We start from the raw sequence: 18378 nt of genomic DNA on the forward strand, positions 1-18378 counted from the left end.
AGAGACATATTGTGGGGTGACGAATTCTGTTCCTCTGTAGCTCCTAGGCTACAGACCTGTACAGCATGTTACTGTACCGAATACTGTAGGCATTTGTAACACAGTGGTATTTGTGTAATTGCAAGGGCAACGATGTCACCAGGCAATAGGAATTTTTCAGCTCCATTATAATCTTACAGAACCGCTGTCGTAATGCGGGTCCATTGTTGACCAAACCATGACTGTAGCACCCAGGGATGCTGCGCAGAATCCTACACAGTGGAGAAGTACCCAGGCCATGACGTCAGTGTGATTCGGGGGCAGGTGGGAAACACGGGTGTGTGCTCGTGTTCCCCGTGGCTCTTTGCCTCTTGTCATTCCTTCGAGTCAGGTGGGAGCTGATGGGCGAACTGGGAGGGAAGAAGGGAGAAAAGGAAGCTCGGGATACTTTAAAGCCTTGGATTCTTACTGTTTGTTTAATTTTACCCCCTTCCTGTAACAAAAATGTCGTTTACTTCCATTGTATTGCCTTCTGATCTTATCACTAGTAACAGTAACTAGTATTTTTGAGTGCCTGCTGTGTGCCAGGAGCGATGCCTGGTGCGTCCTTTATATGCTTTTTCGGTTAATTTTTACAGCCAGCACTTGGGTAGGTACCGTCGTCACCCCCATCCTGTAGAGGTGACAGGCATAGGGATGGGAAGGGTCTAAGCTGTCTAAAACTCAAACTGCTCCACTGTGTCTCCCCATCTCGGTTGACAGGAACTCCCACCTCAGTTGCTCAGAGTCCCTGTCACGTGCCCCTCTTCTCACACGCCACACAGCGCCCGCCGGCCCTCTTGATGTCCTGTCCACGCTGGACCTCACCGCCGGATTTGTCCGGATTCCTGCCACGGCCTCCTCCCCGGTCTCCCTGCTCCAGCCCCTCAGTCTCCTCTAGTCTCCGAGTCAGGTGGTTCTGCTGAAACCCGAGTCAGACCAGGCCACAGTGGCTGCCCTTTCTTGTGGGTCAAGGTCAGGTTCTCACAGAGGCCTCCATGGCCTCCTGCTGCCCTCTCTTCGCTCGCTCCCCTCCCACTGCACCCACGGCCTGTCTTGCTGTTCCTCCAACACGGCCCACATGCCTGCACCCCAGGGCCTCCGTCCAGCGCTGCTCCCGGCTCCCCGCAGCTCACTCGCTCACCTCCTTCCTGTCTTCGCTCCTGAAGCCTCCCACCCCCTGCCGCCGGCCACCCCACACTCCTGCTCCCCCTCATCCAGCTCAGTTTTTTATCATAGCACCTGTTACCTCCTTCCGTGCTATGTTATTTACCTGTTTTTGTTTATTTTGTTTTGTCTGTTCTCTCTCTTCACTGGATTATATGTAGGGTTTTTTGACCGTTTTTCCACTGATGTATCCCAATGCGTAGTAGATGCTCAGTACATTCGCTGACTGACTGACTGAATGAACGAATACATTCCCTGAGGCCGCGTGTCTGGTGAGTGGCCTCGCTGGGATGCCAGTTCTTCACCTTCATTTATAGCGCTCCTTCCCAAAGGGCCCCCCTACCTCCCCACCTCCGCCACCCCATCCGGTGCACAGCGTCTCCCAGGAGTGCCCTAGATGTTTACCAGATCTGGGTGGTCACCACATGTGACTGTCTCCAGAACACTGCGCAGGGGCACGGTGGTACCGACTGTGCTGAAGGACGAACCCGCTCCACTGTCCAGGCACTGTGGGCTTCTCTGTAGTCCGCGAAGTCCGGTCCTAGCTGTTGAGCCTGTCCTCAGGGCCTCACCGGCAGACCGGGCAGCTCCCACGACAGACCTCCCCACATGCCCTCCCTGCAGCCACAGTGGCAGTGCAGGCTTTTACACTATTTCTGTCACGCAGTTCCACCTGCCAGCATGTCCCAATCCCTCCCATTTCCACCATCCCCCCACCCAAGCCCTAGCTCTCACCTGGCCCAGTGAGGCCCCCTCCAGCTGCACCCCAGTCTTTTCTCCACACGGCAGCCTCACTGGTCCTACCCGACCCCCCACTGTCGACCGCCTTCCTCACCTCTCTTAGAGACCCACCTGGTCTGGCGCCGGCCGGCCCGAGGCCTCAGCCACACCTTCTTCCTCCAGTTTCTCCAAAGGTCCAGTTTCTTCCTGCTTCAAGACCTTTACATGAGTGTGCCCCTGAGTGCAGAGGTGGCCCCCGGCTGGCCTCACGCTGAACAGTTGATCAGTGATAGAATGGGAAACAGAACCCGGCCCCCTGGCGTGAGTGCTGTCTCCCACTGGCTCTGGGGCCCTGCCTTCGAGCCTCGTTTGCCTCCTTCTGAACATCGACCTGGTCAGAAAATGGCAAACAGAGCAGCTGGCCATTGGTCCCTGGACAGTCCCAGAGGGGGACCCCACAGCATCCCTTAGATGCTGTCCCCTGAGGCATGACTGTGAAGCGCCTGCTGCTCCTTCGAAGGGCCGAGCCCGGTGGACAGTAGGAGGCTCACTGGCTGTCGTGGAGAAATTAAAGGCCCTCAGAAGTGGGAGAAAGTTGTCTGTCTTCACCTCTTTTTGAAGGAACATGGGGACTTGGGCGGAAAGTCCCCCAGGGGCACTTAGTGTTTGGGTGCTTTGCTATCTAGACGGATAAAAGGGCAATCAGTCATTATCAGTGTCTGTTCCTGGAGGGGTAGTCCGTGGGTGGAGGGAGTGGCCATGGCAGGTGGTGACTCTCCCATCTCAGGGCCATCTCTAGTTGGACAGATACGGGAACAAAGACCCGGGGTTAGAGTGGCGTCCACCATAGGGGAGGCTGTTGAAATCCCCCTCTGTGGAAAACACTTTTCCTTTGGCCCCTTGGGTGAGCAAACAACATTCTTTGCAGAAATCGGCCAAGACCGAGGGTTTCGAAGCCCCTCTTTGTCCTTCATGGCCCTTAGAACAGGTTTCTCAAAGCATCATTCTCAGGCCCCGTCTTTACCGCAAGGCTGAGAGCTGGGAGGCCACCTTTCACCCAGGTGCTTCGAGGCCTCCGTCCCACAGCGGAGGGGGACCGAACTGCAGCGGGCTGCCAAGACGCCCTGGCGCCCCAGCTGGGCTCCCCTGTGTCTCCCCCCTGTCGGCCTCAGTCCCTGCTTCTGGCAGATCAACCTGCAGAGGACCCGAAGGATGAGGTTGTATGTGGGATGCAAAGACAAGAAGACAGTGTTTTCGGTTCTTGGAAGAGGTGTCTTTGGGATAAGTAGACATGTGGCCTGGCTAGTAGGTTGTAAATTATCTGCAGTTGTGTGTGTGTGTGTTGCATGCGTGCGTGTGTTTGTTTGTTTACATACGCCAAGCACAGGGCCACAGTGCGCGTCTGAGCACAGAGGGGTGGAGCCTGCGTCTCGCTCCTCACGTTAGGTCTGGTGGGTGCGCCTACTCGTGCAGGTGCGGGACTTGCCCGTCTGCCGTCCTGGAGTGATTCACTCCCATCCACGATATCTCCAGCACAGATCTCAGTTGGGCTTGGTGACTAACCCAAGGGGAGGGGAGTATGTGGCGACCTGCTTTGGCCAGAAATGACAGGTGAGCATAGCTGCAGTCAGCAGCTTATCCCAGAGGTGTTGGTGCAGGTTCCCTGGGCTGGCCAGACACACAGGTATTTCTGGACTGCAGCAGAGCCCGCTGCCATGAGCTTCCCGCCCGCGATCTTGGATCTGTCAGCATGGGGCGTGTGCTCCAGGTTTGACTCTGGCAGCCGTCCGGGCCCTCCTGGCTCCTCCCATGACCCCGTGTTCTGTGTTTCCACAGGGCCGCACCTTCCTATTTCTCCCCGGCCACAGCCCACCCGTCGCAGTTGAGCACCTGTTTGCCCGAAGTTAATTTCCAGAAGCAGGTAAGGACCCCAGGGAAAGAGGTCTGGTGATGTGGCCACAGATCGGTGAGCGAGAGGGGGCCTTGGGTACAGGTTCAAGGGCTGACCGTGAACTTAGCGCATCTCGTTCGTCCCTAATCTCATTTCCTCAGATGTGTGGGTTCTTTCGGTAAAGTCGTGGTACTGCTGGTTTCTTTTAGGCTGTTAAGATGCGTGCAGTCTCTGAATTAGTATTGTATAGAAGCTCTATGAATAGCATAGTCATATGGCATTGTGTTTTTGTGCAGTGTAAACATTGTATGAATGTAAATGTACGTTTTTAAGTGTGAGCATTTAAAATATATCACTTTTTTAAAAAAAATAGACAATAAACAAAAGACAAATGTTGGGACCCGTGGGGCAGAGGTAGCTTATATATCTTAAAGGACCTCTTGCTGCCTGGCCCAGCCCGAGGTTACTCAGTATTTTCTAGGATCGCCCTGGATATAAATGTATATTTCAGTTGATATAAATGTGGGTGTTAAAACAGCATTAGCTTCCCATTTGTAAATAAAAACGAGTGCAGGTGGCTATGCTTGTGTTCAGGGCCACTCGTGCCTGTGGAAGGGAGGCCAGCTTTCGGAGCTGTTTATCAGAATGGGTCTGACGGACGCATGTTCCGATCAGCAGCCTGCTCTCCCGAGATCAGTGACATCAGCGATTTCAAAGCTGGACTTTTGCTGGAAGAGATTAGGTCCCTGCAGAGTCTGCGCAGGATGTCTCCCAGAGAACGAAGTGACAGGACCCATTTGTCACTTTGGATCCTTCACAGTGGTCGGGAGCCCCTTCCTCAGTGTCCGTTACCTGCCAGCCTTCCTTTAACAGAGATGTGGGCTCAGAACCAACAGGAGTGTGTGTGTGTGTGTGTGCGCGCGTGTTTGTGCGCGTGTGTGTGTGCGCACGCACGCATTGGGAGGGGTGACATCTGTGTGTCTGCAGCAAATGTATGTACCTCAGTTTCTCTTAATTGCGTTTGTGCCAATCAGCTGTAATTCTCTGGAATCACCCCCACTCTTTGCATAATACGTGGATATCTGCGGCATGACCCGTAGGCACCAGCCTCTTCCCTCACCATTTTCCATTCTTTAGCTCACCTCTACCTTTGCCTAATTGGCTTCCAGAATGCTGTATCTCAAGAGAGAAGGCAGATCTGTCCCTGACTTAGGATTTAGAGTGGAAGTGCCATTAGGTTAGGCAATGGGGACATTTATGGGGCTAGCTGGTAGACCATAATTGAGAACATCATTACTTTTGGCTCTTAGAGCTGAGGACTGAATGAATAATTGGTGTGTCTAAATTAGTTGCAGTTTGGACTTACGTAATTTAAACACATTTTAATGGAGACCAGTTCTTGATCCCTACAAGGGAGAATAAGAATTCTCAAATGATGTTAACCTGATGCTTCGTCAGAATTGTGATGAGATTTTAATGGTATGTTTGCTTAGATAGGCATCAGACCCAAACACACTTTACTGTCCCTGTAGCATGCCATCCACTGAAATGCCTGTCCTTCTCTTTAGTTATCTGACACCCTTGCTGCAGATTCTTCTGTTAAGGGCAGAATTATATAAACCAGTCGGGAAGGTCTTGTCCTTTTGGGAGCGTGAAGGGTGGGAATGTGTGCTCATTCGCCACATTCTGCCCCAGATCCATGTGTTCCCTCTGTTGGGAGGCAGGGCAGAATCCCAGGAGAGCTGGAAGAATCCTAGAAGGCCATAATGTTTAGAAGTGACAAGATTCTTCCCCAAAGCAAGAAGAAACAGTTTAAGAATCAGTCTCTGCCAGGAAAGTGTGCTGAAGTGGGAACAGTCTGGCCCCAGTGACACATTCGGATACCCACGCCACCCTGCAAGCTCCCCACCTAGTAATCGCAGCATGAGTGAGGGGGGGATTGGGGACAGGAAGGCTACAGTGCATACATGCACACTTATACGCATGTGTGCACGCGCACACACACACACACGCACACACACACACACTACTGCTAGTTCTGAGCCTATGTCTCAGTTGGAGACAGCTTGGCTGGTCAGGAAAGGACAGTGAGGAAGGATTCCGGACCGCTGTGAAGCCAGGGCCCCTAGCTCCTGCGATGTGCAGCAAAACCAGATACGTATCCTTGCCTGGTGGAGCCGGCCTCCTGAAAGAGTGGCTAGATCTTGCTCTGGGACCTGGGACTGCGGCATGGTTTGTGACAGGATCAGAGTTAGGGCTTGAGCAGAATGAGCCCTTGGGGTTGAGGTGCGGAGGGCCAGCCCTGGAACACTGCTTCTTTTGTGTGTAGCGACACCTAGTGGCTGGGGACTTGTTTTCCATCATGTCTTGACCCGGGACAGAATTGGAAGATTTTACTTCTGGAGCCCCTAAACTCCCAGTTTGGGGAGCGTTTCAGATGGCCATTAGGGAACACGATGGCCAATGGCATGCAAACCACTTAGGAACGAGAGTCCCTTGGAAAAGCTCAGTCTAGTTCTGGAGACTGGATTAGGTGCTTTAGTCTCTTTTCAACACGATGACATTTGGCCCTAGATTGATGTAGATGTCATAGGGAGAGGCAAGCTGGGACACTAACTGGGCTGTGTTAATTGAGCTCCCACCAGGCATGGTGCCAAGCACCAGGGTCCAGGACGGGTGAGCGAAGCAGGCATGGCCCTGGTCTTTCAGCCAGGCTGGGGAGAGACAGAAGCAAGTACCCCAACAAGGTGCCTTCAGACAGCTGGGACAGGACGGGCTGCGCGACTGGAAGTGTGGGGTGCGGTAGAGGATGCACAGAGCCTGCTCGGGCTGTGCTGTCAGGAAAGCCTTCCTGGGAAGGTGTATTTGAGTGAGATGAAGGATGGAGAAGATCCAGTTCTGGGCCCAGGGGACCAGTGCAAAGGCTGCTGGGAGAAGAGCTTCTTGGCCTGTAGCAGACACAGACTGGGGCCAGGCAGGCAAACCGGCCAGGGGAGGACTGCGGGCCTCGCAAGGACTGAGCCGGGTTCTGAGCTCGGGCGAAGCGGAGAGTGATGTCATCTGCTCTGGCTTCTTTTTAAAGATCATCCCGGTGGGACGGTTGAGCGGAAGGCTGTGAGAATGGGTCAGCATGATAAGTGAAACCCCAGAACCAAGCTCTCCCACTCAGCGGTGCGAGGCAGTTGGGGTTTTTCTCTGCGTTCTGTGCACCCCACCCTGGGGACGGTGGGGGCTGCTTCTCCACAGACCATTCTCGAGGCACCTTACCGTTCTTTTCCCCCGTTACTGGTCGCTAGGCCCTTTTCTGAAGCCAGAGGAGGTGGAAGCGGGGCGGACAGTAGACTAGGGAGCCTGGGGCTGGGGCTTTGTGGTGGAAAGAGAGGCTCCGAAAGGGGACCCTGTCACATCAAGCATACAGCAGCCACTTAAGCCCTGACTTGCCAGCTCTTTGGTCTGTTGCTGGGCTTGTAAGGCCAGCGCCTCTCTTAGGTTATGGGGACTGAGCCGTTGACACAGGGAAGCTGCTGTTCAGGGCTCTGGCACACTGGAGTCCTCCCTTTGCATGGGAGCCACCCTCCCCAGGAGAGCCACCCTGCCTGGGAGAGCCTGCTGGTCCAGGGCTTGCTGGCCCCTGAGGGATGGACGGTGTGAGGAGTGTCTTTGGCCTGCCAGCCCAGTTCCCTTGGTCCTCTGAGATCAGCTCCCTGGCACCGGGGCTGCCGAGGCTCCACCCTCACCAGCTGCTGCGTTATTTCTGACTCATCCAAGAGTTACAAATATGTAATCTAAACCCCTCCACGCCTGGCTTCCTCCCCACGAGCTCCTCCCCAAGAGGAAGCCCTGGGACTTCTCTCCTGGGGCCTTTCTGCAGGTCGAGTCCCGCTGCACCTGGACGCAGCCGCCGCCTGCAGGAGCCGCCCTCTGCCAGGTGGGGTGGCCTAGGAAGGCAGTGGCAGTGAGCCAGGGTGGGTGCCTGTGCCCCAAAGCCCTGGGCCCGCCTGTCCCCATCGCGGGACTCCTTGGAGCCCAGCCCAGGAGCTGGCCTCTTGAATTCATCAGGAGCTTTGGCCAAGGGAGCTGTCTTGGTGTCTGAGGGCTGGGTACTGACCTCACAGTTTCTCCAGCAAAGGCCCCAACCAGCTGCCTCTGATCATGTCACTTGCTCCTTATGGAAGTTGCTTGCTTTGAAAACCTGGGACACTTCAGGGTCATGCAGAACATCTCTTGTGGCTCATAGCAGTAGCCTTGCGGAGGGGGTGGCCAGAGGTAGAACTGTTCGAAGTCTCCCTGGGCCAACAGCTCTATACAGAGGGGCCGCCAGCGCCTGCCCTAGGGCATAGGTGCTCAGTCTGGCCGTTGGCTAGTAGGGATGAGGGAGGGACAGGCCACTGGCTGCCGGCTCTGGGCTCTCAGAAACAAGACTCTGCAGCAAAGTGGACTCCCCGACAACCCCCGCCAAGCACCCTGTCTGTATCAGGGCGTGTCTCATCCCGACACCTGTCCCCTCCCCGTGTGTGCCTTCTGCAGGAGTCCCCAGAGCTGGCCAGGGCATGAACCGCGAGGGGGCCCCCGGGAAGAGTCCGGAGGACGTGTACGTTCAGCAGAAGGTCCGGGTGCTGCTCATGCTGAGAAAGATGGGATCGAACGTGAGTGCTGTGCGGTGGGTGACGTGCCCCAGCCCCCCGGGGGAGTGCCTGCTGTGGGCAGACCAAAGGCTGTGGCCACCTCCTGTGGCCACTGCGGTCAGGGAGGGGGCATGCTGAGCCTGTAGTTTGGCTCTGTGGCTAATTCATGTGGCACAGGGCCCAGCATGTCCAGTTCCGGGCGCACTGCGGGGGCAGTCTTCCTGCCCATCCCCCACCTTCCACCCCCCCACACCTTCCCCATCTTCACTAAGTTTGGGCCAGCTGAGGGAGAGTTCTAAGGGCCCACCTTCCTTTCCTCCCCTTCCCCACCCCCAAGAGATCTCCCCCAGGAGGGCGCCCCTGGGGCTCTGGCCCGGATGGGCACCAGTGGGCAGTAGATACACAGCGGCACTTACTGGAGCATGGCCTGTGTCTTCCTGCCGGTCCGCACTGCACTGGAACCCAGTTTGCCCTCAGTGGCCCAGCCCGGGAACCAAGTTTTGGGGGCGAGGGTGCTCACTCTGGTTCTGAGGGGTCAAATCTCGGGGATAGAGGGCCCGGGAGCGGAGCGAGGGAGGAGACACGTCTCCGGGATCGCGCAGACCTGGGCAGGTGCCCTCAGGAGCCGTGCGCCCGCCGCTCATGCCGCTCTCTCACCCTTGCAGCTGACGGCCAGTGAGGAGGAGTTCCTGCGCACCTACGCGGGGGTGGCCAGCAGCCAGCTCAGCCAGCTGCCGCAGCACCCCATCGACCAGGGTGAGTCTGGGCCCACGGCCGGCCACGCCCTCCCAGGCACCTGCTCATGGCCCCTTTAGAAAGCATAGCGCCAGCCCTCCTAGGTGGCAGTCCATGGGACAGACAGGCAGACAAGGAGGGTCCACAGACCCCCCGCCCCACAGAGCCAAGACCTGGCAGGTGGTCGCATCCAGGGAGGAGCCCTGGGAACTGGTCCTGGAGGAGGCAGAAATGGAGGTGTCTAGGGGCCCCTGTCACTTCACTGCACAGGCTCTGGGGGTCACATTCCTTAGCCTTTGGCCTGACCCCTGCCCACCCAGCCCCTGTGCAGGCACAGCGAGACACCCTTGCGTGCTAGGCAACGTGGTGGCTGGGGTGTTCCTGGCAGTGCCCAGAGTGGAGGCCCCAACAGCCCTGGAAGTCTCTGTGTGCCCTCAAGAGTTATTTCTTTTTGAGAGTTATTTCTTTTTGAGGTGCCCTCAACCCGTCATAATAATAGTAGTGGGTGACATTTGTGTATATTGGCTGGCAGGCATGTACTAAGTGCTTGATACATGTCATTTCACTTAATTGTAGATAGCTACTGTTTGTATTATTTCCACTTAACTGGCAAGGAACCGGGTTCAGAAGCAGCAAGTTACTGCCCTGGGCCATGCAGCCAGTCCCCAGGGGGCCTGAGGTGCAGACCTGCAGCCCGACTCTGGAAATGGGTTCTGGGTGTGTCGCTGTCTGTCCCGGAGCAGCAGGAGCCTGCCAGCCACTCATGGGCTCTCCCTTTCTGGAAGGCTTACCCTGACCAGCATCTGTATCCAGTCCTTTTCTCCATTCTAATTACCCTTAGTCTGAATCATTGGTCATAAGATGGTGGGGCCCATGGCATATCCCATGGGAGGGGGCTCCCCTGAGCAGAGTGTGGAGGGTGCCTTTGCCCATCCGTGAGGCCGAGGAGGAGAGCAGGTCTGGCACATAGGGCTGCTTGTCTTGAAGCTGCCCTTGTTCTCTTGGATGTCACAGGGCTCTGCCCTGGCACAGGGCCCAGTTCCCAAGCTCTGACGTTGGGCATGACCCAGCCTGTGCACCCAACTCAGCAGAAACGTACAGGACGTCCCTGTGGCTCAGGCAGCTCCCTGGGACAGCCCCTCGCCGTGCATAGCTCGCCTGAGCTGCACTCGTATGGCAGCCTGTTCTGGGAGCTGGGGAGAAATAAGGGGTGTGGCGTGTGCCCCTGCCCCAGCCTGGGACCTTTTTTCTGGAGAGCCCTCTTCTCTTCCAGGCTGATCTGGGTTTCTCACCCAGGTCCCTCTCCCCTGGCTGCCGAACCATATCTACCTGAAGCCCTCAGGTTTCTGAGTCCCTGGGGAATTACCTTTTCTCCCACCCTGGTCTTGGGTCACTGAGTTAACCTGAACTTGAGCTGGGGTGGTAAGAATGCCTCTAGAAGATTGCTCTTAATGGAAGAAGTCAAAATAGGTTGTAGAACTAAATGGCAGTATAGGGAACAGCACATACACCCCCCCCCACTCACGCGTGTACGTGTATAGAAAAAAATAGCTGAAAGATATGTACCAGGCTGTTAAATAGAAACTTTCACTAGAGAGTAGAGCTTCTAAGGGGCTTTCACTTTCCAAGCCACACGTTTTTGTAAAACTAATTTTTTAATGTTCGATACACATTTCTTTTGTAATAAGAGGAAGTTTTAAAAGGTTTTTTTTTTAATGAGATTTTATCTCGCTTAGCTAAAACCAACAGTTAAGAATAAAAAAAATGAGCTCTGTCGAGTAGTTTAAGGAGGTCACGGTGACCTCACCTGGCCTGAAACTGCTGAGCAGTCAGGAGTGAGTCATGGGCTTGTGGCTATGACCATGTGGGCCCCAGAAGCCAGGCCCTCGTGAGTGTGGGGTGTCCCCAGGACAGCCAGGCTGGCTTCAGACATGTCTGTCTCTCGAGCCAGCAGAGAGTCTCTGGGGAGGCTGGTGGCAGAAGTGGTTCTCTGCTGGTGGGGTGTCCTTCATGCTGCCCCTCACCTCCATGGTCACCTCTGACCTAAACTTCCCTGGAAGACACGCAATGCGGAAAGCCGCAGAAAGCCCCAGAATTCCCGTGGACTGTGAGTTGGGGCGGGGGTGGCTGTGCCTGGAGGAGCTTCACAAGTATGCCATTATTCTCTCGGTGTACCCGAAGATACCACAAACAAACGCACAGTAACAACAACAAAACAGCAACCAGTGCGGTCCAGGAGATGCAGACCTCAGAGCAGGACCTTCCGCTTCTGCCCTTGCCGTGGCGCCAGATGGGTCTCGGCTGAAATTCTAGACAGCCTGCCCTCTCTGTTGGCAGAGCCGACCTCAGCTAGTGCCACAGGTATGCTGCTATCAGAGTCTCCGGTGCTGCCCAGATGGCAAAAGCCCTGGATCATTGCTTCCAGTGCGCGGGACTCCAGCATGAAAGGCCCCCGAAGGCCTAGGAGCAGTCAGGGTGATGGGCGTGACCGTCCGCCAGAAGCCTGGTGTGAGTGCCTCCTGCCATTAGGTGGCACTGTCTCTCAGCGAATGCCCGCCGAGCTCCCCTCCTTGGGTGCTGGCCGCTCTTACCAATTGCTATTCCCGCTCTCCTCGGTAGGGGGCCTGAGGCTGCCCAACCGATGAGTCAGCGTGTGGCGGTGGTCCTGGGGTCCTGCCCTCCACCGCGCACACTTCCCCTTCGAGTTAGGAGGGGTCTGGTGCCGGGGGCACTGCTTGCCGTCCCCAGACCCACGGAGCAGAGGGGCGTACTGCAGGCTGGCCCCTCACCCTGCATCCAGGCCTCGCTGCCCACCTCCCCATCCTGTTCTTCCCTTGGTGGACTTGTGTCCAATATCTGCTGGGTGTGGGTCTGCAGCTTCGGGGCTCACTAAATGGTTCCTGTAGAGGGCCCCAGAGTGTGGGTCTGCAGCTTCGGGGCTCACTAAATGGTTCCTGTAGAAGGCCCAGTGGTCCCCTAGCGCTGAACTGAACGGCGGACCTGCCTGGCCTCTGTTGCTTGAGACCACCCGTGACAGCCTCCTTACGGAAGCCCTCCTCCTCCCTCCTCTCCCATGATGCACACCTCCCTCCTCCCCCAGCCTCTCGGCCTGCTCCTCCCCACTTTCCACCTCTGCTCATTCCCCCTGCCAGCATCTCCTTTCCCTTCATCATGCTGCTGCTTTTTGTATTCTGTCCTCTTGCCTCTCAGTCTCACGTGCTCTTTCTAGAAGGCCACATGCACTCCCGTGACTTTGACAGAGCCCTGTCCTGACCCCAGAACTCTGTGTGCGAGTCTCTGCTGACCGTCTTGTCACAGATGTCCCACACTCAGCAGAGCCACATTCACCACCTCCCTTTGCCCTGTTCTTTCAGGATGAATGTACCCCCCACATACCCAGTGTCCTGGGGACCCACCATTCAGTCCCGTCTTCCCCAGATGTCTCGTAAGTTACCAAGTCCTTTGATTCTCCTGCCATAATGCTCCTCAGATCGGCTGCATCTGAACACCCATTTTGGTCTGAGCCCTGCAAACAGCTCCCAACTGGCACCTCGACTTCTCATCTTGCCCCCTGCAGTGCACTCTCGACCCCACAGCCAGAGGGCCTTTTGAAGGCTGCATCAGCAGATCTCTCCCTTACTCAGAATCTTTCAGTGGCTTCCTACTGCCGTGAAGATAAAATTGCAGTGTGTGTCCATGCCTTTCTACCTCCGCATTTGCCTCTCACCTGCCCAGAGCCCAGCCCTAACCGCACACCCCCTCCTCTGTCTTCCCCAGGCCAGGCCAGGCCAGGCCAGGCCAGGCCCTCCTGCAGTTTCCTGCTCACGCGTGCACCTCTGCTGTGCTGCTGCCCACACCGTCTCCTGGTCTGTCTCTTGACAAACTCCAAGTTCCCTGATCTTGGGACTGTGGCTTCCTCTTCATGTTTATGTATGGGGCTGGGAGCCCATGGTCCCTCAGGAAGGGAGGAACGTAGAGTCAGTTCTCTGAGCACTGTCTCCTGGTCTCCAAGGGTAGCTGGGCGGAGCTGACAGCCAGGCAGGACTGACTTTGAATCAAAGGAAATCAATACTTCTCTGGGAAGGTCACCTTGCTGGGAAGGCCCAGCTGTGGCTTCCAAAGCAGGCGCGACAGAATGCTGAGTTCATTCCTTTCTTACCGCCTGCGCTGCTCTCTCCGTAACACACATAGATCGTTTTCCCTGGCTATGAAATAATGCACGGTCATTGTAGAAAACCGGGGAATGGCAGAAACAGCTGCAGCGCTTTAAGGATCGAATCCTACCACTAGCCGTAGCCACTATTACCTTTCGTTAAATTTCCCATCAGCCTTTTAAAAATATGGATGTATTTCCCTCATAAAGTTGGGACTATCCAGTATAAACATTTTGATATTCACTTTAACTTCCATTTTTTACTTCTGATAATTTTACAAAGTTCTTAAACAATTTTCAGGAAAACATTTTGGCAATTGCGTAATATGCAGCCATATGACTGTACCGTGGTTTTTCACCAGTCCTTTACTGTTGGACATTTGTCTCTCATTTTTGCTATTAATTATAATAATATTAAACGTTGAGCTCCTTCTATGAGCCAGGTTCCTTGTGAAGCAGCATACAAAGATTATCCCAGTGAACCCTCGAGATAGCCCTGTGGGGCAGGTGCTGTCATGCATCCCATCTTCAGGATGAGGTGGCAGGCCCGGAGAGGTCAAGTAAGAAGCTCATGGCTGGGTCCAGGGTGTGGCAAACATGGAACATCCTTGAGTATAAATCATCATTTATTTTAGGGAAAATTCTAGAAGTGGCTTACGAGCTATACGCAGGGCATGTTTTACCTGAGGAACAGGTGTGATTTAGGCAGTTAATGTATTTTAGGAGGCACAGAAAAAATTTGGAGAAGTTTTCTATTGCCTTGGTATTCCGGGCCCTGCAGCACTTTTGAATGTGCCATTTCTCTGGGAGCTCTGTCTCTTCCCACCTGGGCACCACAGAGGGGCACAGGGCACCCAGGAGTGCCAGTCCCAGGTCCCTGATGCACTTTGCAAAGGCTTCCCTGTGGCCAGCCGCCTGCAGAGCTGTCATCCTGTGTGATGCTTCGTGTGGGCCCTTGTCAGGGTGTCCCTGGGCTGTGAAGGGTGCTGTCTAGGCATGGTCCATTTCGTTACGGGACCTCTGTCCTTCCTCTTCCTTTCTTGGCCCTATGAGCTGCGGCGCTGGCGCGGTGGCCCCTCGGGCCCATTCCAGCCTCCGTCCCATCACGCACTTCCTCTAAGAGACTTTCCAGGGACGGTCCCCAGCCCGGAGCCAGCTGGGCTGTCTCAGGGCTCTGCTGGCTCTCCCCCTCGGAAGCCAAGGCTGCTGTCCCAAGGTATACTGCCAGGGAGCCAAAAATAGGTCATTTGGTCTCAGGGTTACACTGGAACCTTGGTAAAGTAGCTATGGTCACCGGCAAACCAGCAGAGAGCCAGCAGCTGCAAGGGTATGGCCCACCCATTGCATAGCACGCCACAGTTGATCACCCCACTCGACCCTCTCGGCGGCCCATGGGTGCGGATGCTGGCAACATCGTCTCCATTTTACAGCCAGCGTTCTTCCCAGAAGCCTCTCCCACACCCTCCGAGCCCCTGTTCTTCCGCACCCTCCATGCAGCCCCCTCTGGCCCCTTCCGGGGTCGGTGGCGGCTCCTCCTCTCGTCCTTAGCTGCCTGTGGATCTTTCTGTCTGTGTGTCCATTGTCATATTATGTCCATTAGCCCCGTGGGTCCGGGGCCTGTGCTGTGTTCAGCCTGTAGTCCAGCTTCTGGCTCAGAGCAGGGGTTTGCTGGGTCCCTGTGTGGGCCGAGCTCTGGGGAGGCGAGTCTCTGAGAGGCTCCTCTGTGCAGACCGTCCACTGGGGGTCCTGGGACCCTTCTCTCCCGGCGTGCGGCTCCCAGGCTTCTCCCAGAGGCTCCAGATGATAACAAACTCTGTCAGGCCCCAGGAGAATTCCGGCCTATGGGATGGGACACTAATCTTTTTTCACTTTAATCAACACTTCCATGACAGTTACCTCTAACCTGGTAATAATAAATGGAGCCAAAAAAATCAGACATACATTGAACCCAACTGAAAAATCAACCAAAAGGACTGGTTATGTGATAACTTGTATCCCAGAAAAAGGAAAAAAAATCCAGAAAGGGTAGGGAATGTGCTGAAGCGCAGGCCGGGGCTCCGCTGGGCATTCTGGGTCTGGCCTGTGCAGAGCGGCTTCGACCCTCCCCTCGTAGGAGCTGTGGCTTCTGTTGTTCAGAGCGGAGAACAAAGGCCTCCTCCTCCTGCAGCTCCAGTGAACCTGCAGACACCCGGGGAGAGGCCGACCTCCGCCTTAGAGAAGTGTCTTCCAGTGAGGGGACACATTAGCCCCTGGATCTGCATGCCGGGCGTAGTGCCAGGGGATGGTCCGCGCCCTCGAGCCGCCAGCGCAGCAGAGTGGACACGGGAACGGCTGTGTAAAGCTCTGGGCACACAGGTCACCCTGTGAGTGAAACCCACCTAGGAAGCCGCAGAGAGGAGGCGCTGTTTGCCTGGGCCTTGGGGGGGACGTGGGAATGTGTGGGGGCAAACTAGGGGGAGGACGTCATAGGCTGAGGGAGGCCCTGGAGCCTGCCCAGCCTGTGCAAGTATCGGGTGTCTTCCTGTCTCCCGAAGAGACCGGTATGGCGGTAGCCGATTGGGTGGTAAGTGGCTATAAAAGCCAGTGGGCTCAGAACAGAGTTTATTCTGAAGACTTAACGGGGTCACCACAGGCCTGTGGGGGACTGTCCTCCATCTAGGGTGAGTGCTGGGGGCAGGCCACAGGGCAGAGGGTAAGGCAGGAAAACAGCCAAAGGTCACAGTGATGTCAGCTGCAACGTGATGCAGTGCATTTCAGAGGCAGGACATTTAGGATGAGACCCGCAGGCTGGGTGAACAGGTGGGGTGGGGTTTGAGACCAAGGACGCAGCGGACGGGGCACCTGGTTTGAGAGGGAGGGAGGGGAGCTCCGAGTAGGAGGTGCCTGTGGGTGTCCGGGCGGGGGCAAGAGTGAGGTCAGAGCTCTGGAGCAAGGTGGGAGCCCGCACGAGGCCTGGGTGTGGGTGAGTGAGGTGGTGAGTTGGGGTGAGATGCGCCCTGGAGTCAGAGCCCAAGCAGGCAGAGTGAGGGCGGGGGGCACACAACACAGCTCTGAGGACAGCGGCAGGGGTGGGGGGCACGGGAGCTCTGGAAGGAGGGAAGGTCAGCAGGTTCACTATCAGGGTTCCCTGGGCTTGCAATTAAGAGGTCAGTGGTGACTTTTTGTGGAAGTTTCTGTGGAGCCCCAGCTGGAAGGCAGATTGCCCTGGGCTGGGAGGAAATGGAAGCAGGCAGGAGGACACGTCCCCTTTGGAATGTTGGCCGGGAAGGGACAGTAGCTAAGGGGCGGAGAGTAGAATTCAAGGGACAGTTTGTAGCGTTGAGTTCTTAGAGTGTGGGCCACAGACCACTACACCTGAATCACCGAGGGCACTTACCGAAATGCAGACTCCCAGGCCCCACCCCAGTCCTCCTGAATCAGAGTGGCTGCCAGGCGAGCCTGGGAGTCTGCATTCAGAACAACCCCAAGGCAATCGTGAGGCCCACTAGCATTTGAGACTGACAGGACCTTGAAGGCCCAGTCATTTCTGACCCTTGGAGGGATCCACCCACTCCTCCCAGCTTCCGCGCCCTCTCTTCAAGTTCTGGGGTCTAAAGGAGCTTACATTTGGGGAGACTGAAGAACTAGAGTAAGAAGGATGGGGACTTCGTCTGGGAAGACAAACCCCAGAGGTAGGGTGTGTGTCTTGGGCTCAGCAGAGGTGTGGAGGAGGCGAGGTGGGTTTGGGGGAGCCAGTCTGGGATAGAGCAGAGCAGATGGGTTTTGGGGAGTGGGTACAGGACTAGGGAAGATGAGTTTCGGGGAGCTGGTCTGGGATGGAGCAGAGCAGGTGTGGTAGAACCCAAGTTATGACCCCACAGATGCTGTTTGTGGCACTCGATGCTGCAGACGTCATCCTGGACTCGCCCTGCGTTGCAGGGCCAGGCCCCTGGACTCCAGAGTCCACCAAAGTAGCCCAAGCCCGCAGAGGGCCCTCGATGGCTCGTCAGGAAGCCCGGCGCCCCTGCCAGGAGCCGACTCCACGTCGTGGCCCACATGCCCCACCTTCCAGCAGCTTGGGTGCCTGGTGATGTGGTTGTCAGCCGGGAGCCCAGTAGGTGCCACCAGGCCTGGTGCCTGCTTTGGCTTCTGAGACCTTGGTGGATCAGGGCTGCTGTCACCATGGCAACCAGTGTCTTGCTGTCTCTGGGTAAAAGCCATCCCGGGGGAACTTTGGGCATCAGAGCTGATATACATAGAACCCCCCAGGCTCCTAGACTGCAGCTGCTGAAAACAGCACATGCCACCCAGCGGGTCTGGATTCGTCTGGGGGGCCTGGTCCAGGGTGGTGCCTGAGCCTCATCCCCGTGGAGACTTTCCTTCTTAAAGGAGCGTTGGGGACCTATTTTCCAGGAGCCATGCTGCCTGGCCCATCTCCCCAGAGCTGGTAGCTGAGCCACTGTAGCACTCAGTAGCCAGGGAGATTCGGTTCTGATAGCAGGATAATGAGCTCAGAGGGCGAGGAGTTACCGCAACTAGAAGCTATGCGGTCAGAGAACGGGGCGGGCATCGGGAGGTGGGGTCGCATTTCCGCTCCGGCCCCCAGCTGCGAGCATGGAGCATGGCTGGGGCCTGGCAGGCCGGGCTCCCCGGACGGCTTCGAAGTGAATTCCCTTTGCTGTCTCCTGCCTCCAGTGGCCGTGGGAATTTGGAGACTGGGATTTCAGGGTTGTATTTCTGAGTTTCTCAGACCTCTGTGGTTTACCCTTGTAAGGGTACTAGGCCCCTTAGGTCAAGAGGTCACAAGATCCCTGTCCCCAGAGGCCAGCGAGGGGTGTGAGGGTTTCGAAGAGGCTGTTGTCCCAGAACGTGTGTTTGTGTGGGGCTGGGCTTGGAGGAGCCCATGGCTTCAAATCTAGAGATGTCGGTACCCCCGCCCAGGCTGATGCTGATTCTGGGAGTCCTCCCTTTTGTCCAGTGACATCTGTACAGGGCTGTGTCCTGGACTGTGGCCTGGACTCTATTACAGAGGCAAAGCTGGCACTGGGCGTGGGATGGGGCGGCCCACTGGGTGCCCTGCCTGGGTTCAG

At 56.2% G+C, this 18378-nt stretch overlaps 1 protein-coding gene across 2 annotated transcripts in view; it reads left to right on the forward strand.

The window, feature by feature from the left end:
- Positions 1–18378, forward strand: part of CTNNBIP1 (catenin beta interacting protein 1) — a 44077-nt gene that overhangs the window by 16517 nt on the left and 9182 nt on the right. The window contains exons 2-4 of one of the 2 annotated variants that reach the window (XM_039842281.1): positions 3742–3826; positions 8324–8442; positions 9087–9177. In XM_039842281.1, the coding sequence (XP_039698215.1) occupies positions 8347–8442; positions 9087–9177 (187 nt within the window). In that variant the 5' untranslated portion in view covers positions 3742–3826; positions 8324–8346. Of the gene's footprint in view, positions 1–3741; positions 3827–7618; positions 7725–8323; positions 8443–9086; positions 9178–18378 lie in introns of those variants that run through there. The other variant, XM_039842282.1, reaches the window with a different exon arrangement.

The sequence above is a fragment of the Pteropus medius genome, unplaced genomic scaffold, assembly GCF_902729225.1.
Source record: "Pteropus medius unplaced genomic scaffold, Ma_sr-lr_union100, whole genome shotgun sequence".
Classification (NCBI taxonomy): Eukaryota; Metazoa; Chordata; class Mammalia; order Chiroptera; family Pteropodidae; genus Pteropus; species Pteropus medius.